At 40.7% G+C, this 15,219-nt stretch overlaps 2 protein-coding genes and 1 non-coding gene across 6 annotated transcripts; 1 reads left to right on the top strand and 2 right to left on the bottom strand.

The window, feature by feature from the left end:
- The first annotated feature begins 2,660 nt into the window (after positions 1 to 2,660).
- LOC106958967 (lysozyme g-like) lies at positions 2,661 to 8,244 on the top strand. Its single transcript, XM_015051163.1, has 8 exons — positions 2,661 to 3,134; positions 4,575 to 4,700; positions 5,162 to 5,179; positions 5,276 to 5,347; positions 5,428 to 5,527; positions 5,602 to 5,719; positions 6,272 to 6,410; positions 7,193 to 8,244. Exons 1-8 carry the CDS (start codon positions 3,128 to 3,130, stop codon positions 7,336 to 7,338), a joined length of 726 nt encoding a protein of 241 aa, XP_014906649.1. The 5' UTR covers positions 2,661 to 3,127; the 3' UTR covers positions 7,339 to 8,244.
- A 273-nt stretch (positions 8,245 to 8,517) lies between these two features.
- On the bottom strand, positions 8,518 to 12,329 carry prelid1b (PRELI domain containing 1b). Of its 4 annotated transcripts, none has more exons than XM_015051179.1 (6): positions 12,111 to 12,329; positions 11,367 to 11,469; positions 10,824 to 11,049; positions 10,603 to 10,716; positions 10,278 to 10,356; positions 8,518 to 8,909 (listed from the first exon to the last, which is right to left on the bottom strand). In XM_015051179.1, exons 2-6 carry the CDS (start codon positions 11,456 to 11,458, stop codon positions 8,803 to 8,805), a joined length of 618 nt encoding a protein of 205 aa, XP_014906665.1. In that variant the 5' UTR covers positions 11,459 to 11,469; positions 12,111 to 12,329; the 3' UTR covers positions 8,518 to 8,802. The 4 variants fall into 4 exon arrangements, with proteins under 4 accessions (XP_014906665.1, XP_014906667.1, XP_014906666.1 ...); XM_015051181.1 differs by lacking the exon at positions 12,111 to 12,329 and adding an exon at positions 11,979 to 12,044; XM_015051180.1 differs by lacking the exon at positions 12,111 to 12,329 and adding an exon at positions 11,970 to 12,041.
- Positions 11,800 to 11,871, bottom strand: trnag-ucc (transfer RNA glycine (anticodon UCC)). Its single transcript has one exon. It is a non-coding gene; the product is annotated as a tRNA-Gly (tRNA).
- Positions 12,330 to 15,219: the final 2,890 nt, after the last annotated feature.

Below are 15,219 nucleotides of genomic sequence, written 5' to 3' on the forward strand. Positions count from 1 at the left end.
ACATACAAATATTTAATGGTTTAATCAGCTTTTATTTTGTAAAGCTGACAAAAGAGGACGGTAAACAGGAAGTTCTCGCTGTGTGTGTTTGTGATAGTTGGACTTCCAGCAGCAGAAGCAGCAGATCCCGCAGTATCAGTCTGCCGGTTTTAAGCCTCTGCTCGGGATTCAGCCAGCAGGTCCTGTCCAAACATCCAGCCAGCAAACATAGAAACCAGCCGCGGAGCCAGAAACCAGTCAAAAGGCGGAGAAAATGAGGATAAAAACAGACGGATTATGGATTCTGATGACGGGCGCTCTGGCCTCTGATTGGTCCGAGCAGAGAGGCTGCGGACCAATCAGAGGAAGGCTGCAGCTCCTAGCAACAGGGAGAAACTTCTTGATTTATGTCGGAAAACTTCTAGCAACATGTTGATTTTCTTCATAGCAGAAAACATAAAAATGGCAAAATGAGTCTGAAAAGTTCCTATATATTTATTAATTTGTTTATTTCTGTCTAATAAAGTTACTTAAATAATCTCTTTCCTATTTACAGTATTTCATTCATAACGATGTTTGTAAGTTGAATAATATTAATAGAACAAAAATGTGAGATATTCAGGGTGTTTGAAAACCTTTTTTTAGACCGTGTGTCAACAGCTGGAGCTGCAATAAGAAGATTTAATTGACATTTACTCTTAAAAGGCCAAATTCCCGTTTATAAAATATGTTTTCTGCTCTTCAACAGGTTATTGCTTATTAGTCATTGTTGTTTATAATGAACAATACGCTTACAGAGTATTTACATAAATGGAACATAAATAAGTGGATAAATCTGTTCATTTTCCTCGGTTTCTCAACTTCATTTGGAGTAAATAATGGCTAAAAAGAGAAAAAAAAGCGTTTAAAATGTGTACTTACGTTTCTATTTCACTGATTATTAGACAGTTAATTAGTCTTACAGTCCAGATTCTTTCTGCTGTTTGATGTTTTTCTCTAATACTTTGTAAATTATGTGATTCAAGGGAATTATGAAGATACTTTGTAAATTATGTGATTCAAGGGAATTATGAAGTAACAATATTTGACCGAAACCATGCAGTTACATGATAAAGCCAGCAGGCGGCAGCAGATCCCCTTCGCGGGCTGGCAATAGCTGCGTTTATCGATCTTATTTTTCGTTATTTTGATTTAACAGAGAATCATTGTTCAGCTTTTGAACTTTATTTCAGATTAATTCTCTGAGAGCGACAGGAATGACACTAATGCAGCCCTGAGCTCTGCGTCTCTGAGTTGCAAACTGCAGTAGTGGATCATTTCAGCCTAGTCAAATCTGATGAGACGTTTTAGTGACTGTGATGAGATAAAAAAGATGCTCTCTGGGGTTACTCCTGAGTGAAAGTTGCTCACAAACATTTGGTTTCCTGCTCTTCTGAAGTTTGCAGAGACGGGTGCGGCAGATGAGAAGCTCTTTGCGGTTTCCACTTCACTGCAGAAAGAACCTGTTGCACTCAGCATGACCTCTTCTCTCTGTGTGTGTTTACACAGGAGAAAAACTAGGTTTGAAAGACGATGTTCGCAGTTGTTCTTCATCCAGTCTGACTGAACCTGAGATGTTTTACAAAGAAAAGATGCATCAAAACTGGTAGAAAATTTTCACTAAAAGACCTGAGTTCAGTGAAAAATAAAGTTCAACAATCAACTTAGGATCACTGAATACTAAGGCACTGTAGTGCTAAAATGTTAGCTGTGCTAATCCTATGGCACTAATCAAACACTAAGTCCATTAATACTAACACACTTTACCAACATAGTACTTAGCAGAAGCTAACACTAAAGTGTTATATCATTATGGTACTTAGCGGAAGCTAACGCTAAAGCGCTAAACCAACATTGTAATTTGCAGAAGCCAATGGTAAAGTTCTATATCAAAGCAGCATTTAGCCAAGCTAAGCTAATGGTAAAGTGCTGTACCAACATGATATTTAACGGAAGCTAATGCTAAAGCAGGCTGCACAGTTCGATTCCCGGCCCGGAGTCTTTCTGCATGGAGTCTGCATGTTCTCCCTGTGCATGGTGGGTTCTCACCGGGTTACTCCAGCTTCCTCCCACAGTCCAAAAACATGACAGTCAGGTTGATTGGTTTCTCTAAAGTCTCCCTAGGTGTGAATGTGTGTGTACATGGTTGTTTGTCCTTTCTGTCTCTGTGTTGCCCTGTGACTGGTGACCTGTCCAGGTGACCCCGCCTCTCGCCTGGAACGTTTGGTGGAGAGGCAGCAGCACCCTCTGACCCCACTAGGGACAAGGGTGTACAAAAAATGGATGGATAATGCTAAAGCATTATAAAAACTTGGTATTTAGCGTAAGCTAATGGTAACCCTTTATACCAACATAGTATTTAGCCAAGCTAATGGTAAAGGGCTAACTTCCACCATTTGGATACCCTCCAAATGGTGGGTATCATGTTCTCCTCTGTGACAACCTCGTGTGGTTGTCACAGACTAGAACATGAGACTCCAAGCTATTTGTAAATGTGGATTTTTGCATGTATTTGTTAAGTAAAGCTAAAAGAGCATAAACATCCCCACTACTGTTAATGCAGAATATTAACAGAAAACGATGCATCGTGGTCCTTTACGGCCTACAAGCGAATCGCTCAGCAGGAACAGGGAAGCTGATCAGATTAGAAGTTGCAAGAAGCAAAGCCTGACCTGCTGCTCACATTAAACCCTGATTCAACCAGGTCTGTGGTTGTGTATGTAAAAACCCACGGCGTCACTTTGCTTCTTGCGCCTGCTGGAGATGAGCAGCTACGTGTTGTTTACTCAGCTTTTCATGTAAAAAGTTCAACTGCAGGAAGTCTCACCTCGTTTACTTCCCATGTTCTGCTGCATCTTATTCACCAACTCAACTTTATACTTATTGCATGATCAAAAACAGAAAAAACTTCACAGAGTGCTTCACAGTTATAGTAACTCTGATAATAATAATATATCTAAGCTGATGTTTAGCTGATGATGTGCAGGTTTGGGCAGCAGCTGAATGTGTGAAACTGTCAGCCGACATCATTGCATCATTGCTGTGAGGAAAACACCCAAACACAGCAGGAAATCTCTGCAGATCAGGTCAGACGTCTCCTGCTCTGCTGATGGAAGGTGAGACAAACCCTGGTTTTTAACTCAGCTTTTCTGCTACACCAAAGATCAATGCATAACTTTACAGCCGAATTAAAGAACTAACTTTATTGTATGTAGATAATGTGAACATTATTTTCTAAACTAAAAATCAATTTGCTGATTCTGGATTCGATTTTAAATCGGACAGTTTTTAAACAAGGTTTGGTTTCCAGAGGAGACGCAGCTACTTTTATCTCGACATATTTTAACAGTAAACAGCATTCAGTGTCAGAAGGATTAGATAAAAACTGATGATCTGTTAAAGGTTTTTATGAATTTATCCATTGTGTTTGTTCATCTGCGACTCCTTCCTGCCACAAGACTTCTTCATTTTGAAGCTTCTGATTGTAAACGACCTTCACGGTGTTTGAACTCTCAGTCTGGCGTGAAAATGCACAAGACTTTCTGTTTCCTGTTTCTCTGCAGCAGCTTCATCTGCTGCTTGTACAAGTTAATTTTTGAAAATGCAGAAACAAAAAACAAACCAAAAATACTGAACTAAGATGATACAGATCAACTTCTGCATCTGCAGGTCTGGAGCCCTAAAAGTTACTTTACTGGAGCTGAAGGCTGGGCAATAAGTCAATAACAATATATGTTGCAATAGACACATGATCTATTGCAACATATATTAAAATTAACATACACAAATAAAAAGTATGTTAATTTTAATATTCAACACTTTCCCTGAACTCTGATCCAGAATCACACAGCATTCTGGGAAATGTAGGCAGAGGAACGGCTCAATGGTTGGTGGCGTCAACTAACTCACTCGCTCTTTGGTTACCTAGCAACAACCTGTTGTTGAAGTTTAAGGTTTGTGCCTCATAACTGCTGAAAACTAAAAAACAGCGGCATGGAGTACAGAGTACCTTACTGGTGCCCACAGGGTTTACTGGGATTATTTTACTGGAACATGTTGGTGTTTTACTGGAACTTACATGTTTTTCAATGGAACCTACAGGGAACTTTACTGGAATATTACTACCAAAGTGAAATAACTTTCCCATATTTCAATGATAGTTCCTGGCTACTTTCTCAGTCTTTACAGAATACTCTCAGTAAAGTACTATGTACTTTTTCTTATGGGTGCTTCGTAAAGAGTAAAGGGTGCTCTCTGGAACTCACTGACACTTTCTTGAAAATTTCAGGATTCTTTCCTGAAACTTCTAGAGAGAGTTAAAAAGGTATTTACAGGTTATTTTGCTCCTGAGATCTGATGGTACTTTGTTCTGCGGCGCGCTACTGACCCGCACACGACAAAACTGGAAGAGTTTCAGGTTTACTGAAACATGGGAAGTTGTACCATCTGGTCCAAGGGTTTGCCTTGGCATGGTTGGTGGGGACTGAGGTTGATTACTGTGACGGAGATTGAATAATATTCTGCATATGGCATCTCTGACTCATTTGGTTCTACAGAATATGGTAAAACTGCTGGTGCTGTGGATCTCCAGAGTTCCTCCATGATTCAAACCATCCTTCCACCCTTCATCGTGGGCGTTCTTGTTGGGTTCCTGATCGACAAGCTCAAAGGTTTTCTGTCAGGTGGGACTTCTGCATTTACTTTCCTTTCAAAGTGAAGACTTATTTAGTCTGAGTTGACTTTCATCTGTGACTTCCAGTGTTGATTAACAGGAGACAGAAAGAAGATGAATTACAAGATGAGTTTCTTCTGCAGGTTTGCTTTTTATGGACCAGATTTCTCAGATGACAAAGACCTGATGATGTTGTTTCCTCCTTTCTGCTGAGCCTTTGCTTCCTGTTAAATGTTCCAACTAAAGACTGACTTAGTCAATGTGCAGATTTACCAAAACCCGGAGGTTGGGAACAGAAACTCTGCTCGATAGCATGTGAAAAGCCAGCATTAACATTCCGAACGATAAACCTTGACGCACCATCCAACTGTCAGTAATGTAGATCGTGGTTATCCACCCTGGTGCTCAGGAACAACGGCCACTGACTGTGTTCAATGTGACTAAAACCAGCTTCTGTTGTTTCTCTTTCAGGTAATGAGACCCCCACAGGTGAGGATGGTTTCTATTGGTTCAAGAACTAGACATTCACCATCCAACCAGACCTCCAGTCATTCCTGCTCCTCCTGTTCTCCTGCTGTGTTTCAGAGTACAGGAACCTCAGCCAAATGACGACGACTGGAGCCTCTAAAATCACAAAGGAAAAAAACAGCTCTAACAGTGAGTTACCTTCACTCAGGAAAGGTTTTAAAGGCTTGCCTGATTTAAAGTACCATCTCATGAATGACATTCCTCTGCAGAAAACGGGATGACTGGCGTTGAAGTGTCCAAAATGTTGGCACAGCAAGATCTGGAGCTGATGTCTAAGTACAAAAAGGACATCAAAAGTGTGGGAAAAGCGTAAGTTTCAAAACTGCAAAAGTTGTTGCTTTGTGTCCTTGATATAAACAGACAGACTTATGTGAACATTTCAGGCTTCGTCTTCATCCCGCTCTGATCGCCGCCATCATCTCCAAACAGTCCCGCGCCGGAGGAACCCTGGACTGTAAGGGCTACGGAAAGCTTGACAGCGTCTGCTTCGGACTCATGCAGGTCTGTGTGGTGACACTCACTTCTCCATGGCCGTGGCTTTACCCATTTGTTCCCAGTCCACTCAGAGTCAAGTTTGTCTCCATTTGTAGATCTTCTTCTTCCATTTTTCCGTAACCATTTAAGGGGTGACACAAGTCACACCAAGCAGCGTGTTACATGCAAGCATTTAGATTGACAGAAAACTGCATTCTGTATTGCTGTCCTGCTTGGTAAGATAGCAAGCAGTAAATTACTAATTCCTTGGGAAGCATTGATGTCCAAACCTTTTTATCAGTTGTGGCAGAAGTGTGGATATAGCATCAAACTGGACAGGGCAAGAGATTTCTGAGAAATTGGCCGCCCAAGAGTACATGCATAAAATAACATCGTAGCATGGACCACAGTCCTGGGCGCTCATAGTCCGGCTGTTTTCACGCCCACAAAGCAGTGAGGAACAGACTGCCAATGGAGACACACCCAACATGACAGAACCGAGACTTTAACCGGCAGGACTGAGACTTTGGTTCATTGTGTCTGAGGTCTTCCAGCTCATACCATGTCCTGTTGTTGCAGATCCATAAAGACTATCATGAGCTGAAAGGAACAGCGTTCAGCAGGGAGCACATTGATCAAGGAAGCACTTGCCTGATTCACCTCATCAAGGACATGAAGAACCGGAAGCCTGATTGGTCAGAAGAGATGCAGCTGAAAGGTGAAAAACTAACAGCTTTAAATTATTGATGGACCGGTTCTAAAGTTCTGGTACAGTCATTGTTTCTTCATGCTTTTTCTTCCAAATAGAAACTTTCTCTCATTCCCTCCATAGCGGTCTTCATTGATAGTTTTCCAAATGTTCTTGAGGGGCTGGATTCCCCTCCTACATGAAGCCAGCAGTAGAAGATGTGTCTTCAGACTGGGAGGATGCTAAAAGTCTCTGACTGAAAACTTACGGTGTTGATATTCTGCTATCTAGAAAAAACACAATTTCCATATTATGATGTTTCTATTAAATAAGACACACAATTAAAATCATGTGAATAAGTTTGTTCACCCAACAAACTGCAGACTTCTCTCACAATTTTCAGAATTATAATTTTCAGACATTATTTATGTCCAGATTTATTGTGTTGAGCTTCTTCTGATGCATGGACCCATTGTGAATGCTAAGGCTAGTTAGCATGGCCACCAATGATGGCGGATAAATGACTTTCCTGTAAGGGTAAGTTGTTTCTCCGCTATTAGCACATTTAGTAGAGATTGATTGACAGCGCTAAGACCCTCCTTCTTGCTCTGATTGTTTGGTTTTGGTTGGGAGCGAAGCATTTCTTCAAATAGCAGTAGCAGCTCAGGAAAGAGGTGGAAGAGATCGATCGTTTCACAGATTATCTGTCAGGACATGGTGACAGTTTTAAAAAATGTGTAAAAAAAAACATCTTTAAAAAAGTGCAGCTCTAATGGAGTCGCCTTTAACCAGACCGGCTACGTGTGTTCCAGGAGCGCTGGTCGGGTACATGACTGGGCTGGAGCGGGTCCCTCTAGACCAACCCGATCACCTGGACAGCGAGACACGGACAAAGGACTTCTCTAATGATATCATCGCCAGAGCGCAGTTTTTCGAACAAAAAGGCTACAAATTATGAGAAACAGCAGCAGACCTGCAGGCCACTGCGGTTCCTCCATGAAACATCACGACCACCAGGCCGGACCGGCCCATTTATTCCCACCACAGTTTGGCTTCTTGTGATTTTCTACACCCAAAACAGAATTTAAAACAACACCCTGATCCTCATAACCAGTGGTGGGTAAATAAAAGATTAGCTACGCTAACTCTAAAGCGCTAATCACAAACATTCATTCATGACACTGAACAAACAGTATTTAGTGAAAGCTAATGCTAAAGTGATAGTTTCAGTTTAAATTATATCTGTAAGAGACAACAGTTTAATAATTTACATGTTCTACAACACAGTTAAATATTGGCTAGGTAATCTTTTTTGCTAAATAACCTTTATTAATACTATTAACTGTGATGATTTTCAATAATTTCATCAATAAATGTGATATTTTGGTCTTGAACATCTTGGTTAACTTTTTCAAAAATATTTTGTGTTTTTAATTTTGTTTTTTTGTTTTTTTTTTTATTTTGTGGATGAATTGTATTTGCTCAGTGTAAACTGTTATTCTTATGTTAGTCTCATCTTATGTTAGTTTCCTAACACAAGATGTTGCATAAAAATGTGATTTTCAAATGTTTAAGTTTACTCCAGCAGAATGTGAATTGATTAAGCAGCGTCATGATAGAGATGCTTTCTCCTTTATTTTTATTTCCTCACTGTTTCTGATAAAGTTCATTTTAAACATCAGTTGTTTTAACTGTAAATAAGTTTGTTCTTCATAAAGAAAGTCAGTGCTTGTTATTAACTGTAGATATCTGCTCAACTTTGCTTTTTACGTTGTTTTTATGAATTATTTCTGGTCTGCAAAGACAATTGAAGTGAACTTTGGTTCACCTCAATATCTGAATAAAGTTATGCTCCTGTCAACATGAAGTTAAAGTATTAGTTTCATATTTTATTCAAAATGAAACTAAACTCCTTGAATACATAAAACAGGAAACAGCGTCGTTATCATAGTTTAATTTCAGTTTGAACAACAGAGACGTTAATCTGATAAGCTGCTAACAGACATTATATTAATTTATCTTCACCTCAAAGCCTTCACCTGACACAGCATTTAATATTACATTTTTATATTAAGTGCAACTAATTTGAACAAAGTTACGTGTTTTCAACTCAATATAAGTGACTGAATTAGTAGTGTATTTTATAAATGATGTTTATTGAATGCAAGAAACAAAGACACATAAAAAATGGTAGATAAAAAAAGACATTTATTGAACAAGAACTGTAATAATACATATAAAATCATTTGTTTCTTTGTGTAAAAATGACAACGATGCTCAATAAATTAATAAAACTAAAAGTAATTTTAAATCTTGACTATTCAAATAAAAAATGAAAATCTAAGGTGACCAATCTTAATTTGTAACTTTTACAGCCAATGAGGTTCAGAACAGCAGTTTTTGTTTACTTGCTGTAACCGGTTCAGGCGAACTGATTGGGCTTCTTGGCTGGAGTGGGCGGGGCTTTTGGTGGGCGGGGCTTGTTGGATGACTCTTCCTGGTCGCCATGGAGATGGGGAAGCTCTTCACCTGGAGGAAGACAATAGAAAACAGACTGGTTGATGCAATAAGCTGTATTACTTTGGTAAAATACTGAACATATTTTAATCCAAAGTACATTTAAAGAGCAAATACAATCGTGGTAATAAGTAAGTACACCTTCAGGTTTAATGTTTTATGTGCTGGAACAAATTTAAAAACAATTTGATTCTTTAGATATCTGGAGAAAGATCGTATTTCAGTATATTAATATCTTTTATTTAACAAAAATGAGCTGAAATATGCTGGTAAAACTGAAGGACTGACATTAAAGGTACCAGTTGCTACATACAGTGACATCTAGTGGTGGAATTAAAGAAGTGCACTATATAGAAATACTATCTAGAGCTGCAAGGTTTTAAAAGAGATTTTCTTCGTGTACAAATCGAGATACAAATGGCACCTAATGCCAACAGGTAAAATTAGGATGTTTCTCTTGAGGAAAGTGTTGTAAGAGATGACTGTGGTACAGCTGACTGAGCTGATTAGAAGGACCTCCATGTTGGTGAGGGCCAAACAGCTGGAACAGAGAAGAGTAGTCACTAATTTATCTTTAAGCAAACTGGAAGCATGTAGGGAAGATAAAATGTGCCATCCATCCATCCAGGACGTGAAAACCAGAGATCCTCCTCCTTAGTAAGACAATCAAACTCATTCTCTATTATCCCAACGCTTTACTAGTTAAAGACTCTGCGAAGAGTCCAAGCAAACTTAAAGCGAATGTCTACCAGACTCGTCTTTATAAAGATAAATTTTTATGACCATGTAGCAGTAAACTGCTCAGTGGGAAACGAGTTGGTGCAAAAAGTCTAAGAGTTCGAGGAGCAGACACTCATTCCAGCTGCTTTACACTCAGCTGCCGACTGCTACAGTGCATGATGTACGTCATGGCTTGAAGAGGCCAACAGAACCAGATTACCTTTAAAATACAAATATGAGACCAGGAGGTTCCCAAACCAGACACCCAGAGATCCTGTACATAACTGCCACAAACAAGACTTTTTCAGGAAAATGGACATTTGCTTTAGGTTTAGAAGGAATACAAGAGGCAAAAGTAAAAGTAACCCCGGTACCCTAAGCTCCTGCATCAAAATGCCTCAAAGGGTACAGACAATCCACAAAAGACATGAACTAGAAAACAGAACCTCCACAGTTAGCTCAGGACTTGACTAAAGGTAAAGGTCTGGACCACTTTGCCACGGTCAGAACCAGAATCCTCCATCTGGAGGATGACAACAAGCTGCAGCTACTCTGAATGGTGTCCACTACCACCCAGCTGTTGAGTCACCTTGTGATTGTGTTGGTGAGGTAAGTAAGAGATCTTTTTGTGAGATAGATAAATATTAATCTTTGTCTCACTCTGTATCTTGGTCAGAGCGTAGTCCAGCCCCTTCATGGCTTGAGTTTGGTTGCTTTTGTACCGCGCCACGCCAAACTCCTGGTGGACCGACAGGGACAGTTAGACAAACGACTTACCTGGACACATCAACCACAGGGGACCACTGCTGTCATCCAGGACCATGCAGGACGTTCACATGTCCTAAGGATACTTTCAGGTTCAGGTACAATGCACACCTCTGTGTTATCCACACTTTTTTTTCTATAATTCTGAGGTTCATCAAACTGAAGACACTGAGTCCAGGTCTTAAAAGATTTGATTAAACTGTTGGAGTTTCTGTGTTACCTGAATGGGCCGGGCCAGCCCATAAACAGAAGAGAAGATCCAAGCTTCTCGCTTTAGTTTGGTCCATGTGGGCTGAGTGCCATCCTGTTCAAACATGCAGCGCTCCACCACCGTCTGAGAGGATTAGAACTGGACATTTTACTCCAAATCAATAATGAAACAGCAGTAATTCCCTCAGACAGGACACAGACGACCTCTCTAGAAACATTGCCGTGTCTCACCATCAGGGTGTTGTGGTTCAGGTTCCAGGTCTTGGTGACGAGGGTGTTGGCTTCCGGGTCCACGATGGAGTCCTCCAGGATGTAGACGGCCCGCGCCATGTGGGCGGGAAAGATGTGCTCTGCCCATCCTGGCAACCGGTTGGTTTTGGTCAGCAGTCTCCGTGACAACAAGAGGTTGGTGGGGGTGACCTCACGGTACAGGACGTCCTCTGTGAGGACATGAGTGCTGGCACAGAAAACCAGAGGTCCAATCAGCTCCTAACTGCTTAAGACCCAAACATACTCAACCTTAAAATGTCAATCAATGTGGAATTGATTTATATAAAATGATTTTTACTTTCTGAATTAGAAAAATATCGAATTATTGTATTTTTTTTAGATGTACCTCCACTCACCAGCTGAGCTGTGTGGTGATTGAAGGTGATAGTGATCTACCAGAGGTTAAAGTTCATGTCCACTGCCTGATTTGAAGAGGACTCACACATTTCATTTAAATGTTTTTATGATGTCGAGGTCACTATGTAGAGAAATTAACTGACTTACCTGTATGGGTTTGGGTAGCGCTGCCAGAAAGCAGCCAGAACTTGATACCATGGACTCTTGATGTGGGCCTCGCTGTAGAAGTACCGCCCCATATCTGGACTCACTGCCGGAGGTAACACAACATTCAGGAACTCCAGTCATAATAATACTGTACATAATGTACTTTATTCAACAGAACACTTCAAACAGATCCAGTTTCTATGTTAGTATCCATAATATTCAAGTTGGTAAAATCCACAATACTAATTAAAAATAAAATTTAGGTAGAACAAGATTGTATTATGTAGTCAATACATGTACTTGACTGCTTTTTTATATGTAATTCATACATTTTACTGTGATAGTCTCGTGATAAATAGCTAACATATACATTTTTAATAAATTCTGAAATAAACACTACAGAACAAAAAAATAAAAAATAAAAAATAACATTTGCGTTGGCCGGGAATCGAACCCGGGTCAACTGCTTGGAAGGCAGCTATGCTAACCACTATACCACCAACGCTTACATATACCGCTGTCCCGCTGTATCTGCTTGACTGTAAGAGGGAAAAGTAATATGATATTTTTATATGAGCTGGTTCTATTTTTCGGTTTTCTAACCCCGATTACCGAACAGTTCGCGGCGGCAGGGCTGGTCTTTCTGCTCCGTTTAATCCATATTAGCCGTTTGCTGACATTAACGGCAGCCTGGCCACCCGGAGCTGAAGACGAGGCTAGCCGCTAGCAGCGGAGCTAACATACCTGCAGCGGGATCAGGTCGGTGTACAAGTCCGGACTCGACGATATAAAAGCCGCATTACTGAAGATTCTACCGATGGTGTGACAATAAGGCCTCTGCTTACAGTTTTTGTCGCTGAACATCCAAGTAAAACCAGTAGATCAAACCAATAACGGCACATCCCACTTTCCTCCACTAGATGTCGACATTTAGTCATTTTTAGAGCAGAAGCCTGCCTGTTTTTCTTACCTTGTTTGGGAGTTTCTAGTAGAACCCAGATACAGTTTGTGTGGTTGTGGTTTAAAAAGTAAATATTAAATTAACAGCGATTCAGAGCCAGAGGTGTGTAGAGTAGCTGAAAATTTTACTCAAGTAATAGAAACACTTCATTCATAAATAAAATTTAGTCATCCATTCAAGTATGAGTAAAGAAGTACTTGGTAAAAAGAAAAACAAAACCGAGTTGTTTCTTATACTTTTTTGGGTTAAAAACATTTTAGATAGATATATCTGATGCTATAACTATTAAACAAGCCAGTTATAAGCGTTTTTAGAGAGGGTCTCAAGTATTTTCAGATCTTACCTAATCACTGTGGTCCTTAGCCCCTACATCAGCCAAAATGATGATTTGATGATCCATATAACTTAAGCTACAATAAAAGCTAAGACTAACTTTAAGGATGAGCTTAATGGAAAAGATTTCAAGGATGCCCAAAACAAATTGGTGCTTCAGTGTGTCTCATTTACCTCTGAACTTGGATCTGGGAATGACTCCAAATCCCACTGAACTGTGTTAAAATCTCAAGTTTGTAAACAAGTGAAAACTAAACAAATGATCAATTAAATTCAAATCTTTAAATCCAGTTCACTGACATTGCATCAGCTTACAAGAAACACAGATCAAATTTATCTTCTGAAATTCACTCGGTACCCCGCCTCTCGCCCAGAACTTTAGCTGGAGATAGGCACCAGCAACCCTCCTGACCCCACTGAGGGACAAGGGTGTAAAGAAAATGGATGGATGGATGGATGGATGGATGGATGGATGGATGGATGAATCCACTCAGTCCAATTACAGACAAATTCAGCTTCAGTTAAATGGAAGTTATTCTCAATCTGGACGTTGTACCTTGAAACCCTATAGAGTTGAGTGAAGGAGGATCTTTTCCAAGCTCTAGTTGCTCTACAGTCGTATTAAACCTCAAGTTTGTAATTTCCCAAACTGAGTTCTGACTTCTTACAAACTTTGTTAGATTTTCCAACTTTAAACTTCTAAATATCATCTTCTGTGTTTCCTTCAAGGCATCATGCAGTGCCAATAAATAGAGAGTTTATATTTTTTTTATTAAACAATAAGCTGAAAAGTTTAAGTTATTTTATGAGGTAAAGTTTGAGAACCTCAGCAGAAGATGATGAACTGATGTACGGATCATTTCTCACGGTCTGTGTGTGGGTTCTTTTCCTGTCTCCTAAAGAAATGACTTCAACATACCGTTCACCCAATAGACGCTTCTTGTTAGCCTTTCATTTTTCCAGTTAGCACAGATTTCTTTTAACTGGTTACTTTGGGGCTCTCCAGTGTGGATTATCTGCCTCTTCTCAGAAATCTGAGTATGTGCTCTCAGTTGAGATGCCAAGACTATAAACCTAAGCTTTCACTTTCACTGAGATCTTTAGGTCCATCTCATGTATTTTTTCCTGAAGCATTGTCATCTACGTTTGTCATGGTTAGAAATATCCATGTTCCCTCTTGCTGATCTCTTTCCATTAAGGTTTCTATCGTTTGCTCACCTTTGAGGAAGATACTCAAAGAAGTGTGTTGTTGTGAACGGAACAAGGATGATCGCTGACTAACCCAATGAGACACCTGCAGATATCACCTGTCCATTGTTACTCTGTTCAAAATAAAAACAATGACAGTGACCTTCAAGCCACAGCTGCTGGAAACCTCATTTGATAAGGAGGTCCTTCTGGCTCCTCTGCCAGAAGGTCAGAGTTCACCCTGACCTCTTGTTTCTTAAATCTTTTCACTTGAATGTCTGAGGCATGAAGCTTCAGGTCTATCGTTATGTCCTGTTGCCTTTATGGGGTCACCTTCCACAGACTCTGGACTGCTGTTCAGTTTATAAGATCAGACAAGACTCAGAACCTTCCCTTTGGCTCACCAGGGTAAACTCCAACACCAGGCTCTCCACCAGAGGAATGAGAGGACCTCCATACCCGCCTGATGCCAACTCCACAGTGAGAAAGGGTCCATCCCCTCTCCAAGACTTTGGATCCAGAGCTCAAGCTGTGTTGGGGTGAGTCCAACTATACTTGGTAACCTTCCCCATCCCAAACACCTCCAGATTCAGCACATCCACTCTGGCACACTTACCTGTCGCTCTGCTGCTGGCCTTTGACTGGCCCATTTGGAGGTGAGCATTTGTGGTCTTTAGGATGAGGACTGGACACTAGTCAGGTCAAACCTCAGTTACTAAAGCTTCATCTCTGTCCCTACTTGATTGGGTAATCAAACCAATCCAGCACTTTAAGGTGGTGATTCTGGTGAGGGCATTGAGATGATTTCTCAAACATCCTTAAGGACTGTTGTTGGTCAGAGACAGGACTCCATCCGAAGACCGCTACTGGATTCTTTCCAACACCATGTTATCATGATGTACCATGTCACAAGGACTGGAATCTTATTACTAAGATGTGTGGGTCGTCGTTACACCCCTGTATGGGGCGACGGTGGAAGGAGTTCGTCCCTCACTTGGTGGGGTGGGTGCCGGCTTGATTCCTGCTCCGTCCGCCTCTGTCATTGTGTCCTTGGACAAGACATTTCACCTGCCTTGCCTGCTGGTGGAGGTCAGAGGGCCCTGAGGCATGGCAGCTTCACCTCTGTCAGACCCAGGGCAGCTGTGGCTACAACCCAGCAGCTCACCACCATCAGCATGTGAATGTAGTGTAAAAGCACTTTTCAATCCTCTGGATCTGATAAGGCACTATGGAAGTGACATTTTTACCCCATTGCTTCAACACTGAACTACTAACAGAGTGTGTGCATATCGTGTGTGTGTGTGTGTGTGTGTGTGTGTGTGTGTGTGTGCAGGTGTGTGTGTGTGTGTGTGTGTGTGTGTGTGCGTGTGC

This window comes from Poecilia latipinna, unplaced genomic scaffold (assembly GCF_001443285.1).
Source record: "Poecilia latipinna isolate Pla-1442-1.1 unplaced genomic scaffold, P_latipinna-1.0 Scaffold1034, whole genome shotgun sequence".
NCBI lineage: Eukaryota > Metazoa > Chordata > Actinopteri > Cyprinodontiformes > Poeciliidae > Poecilia > Poecilia latipinna.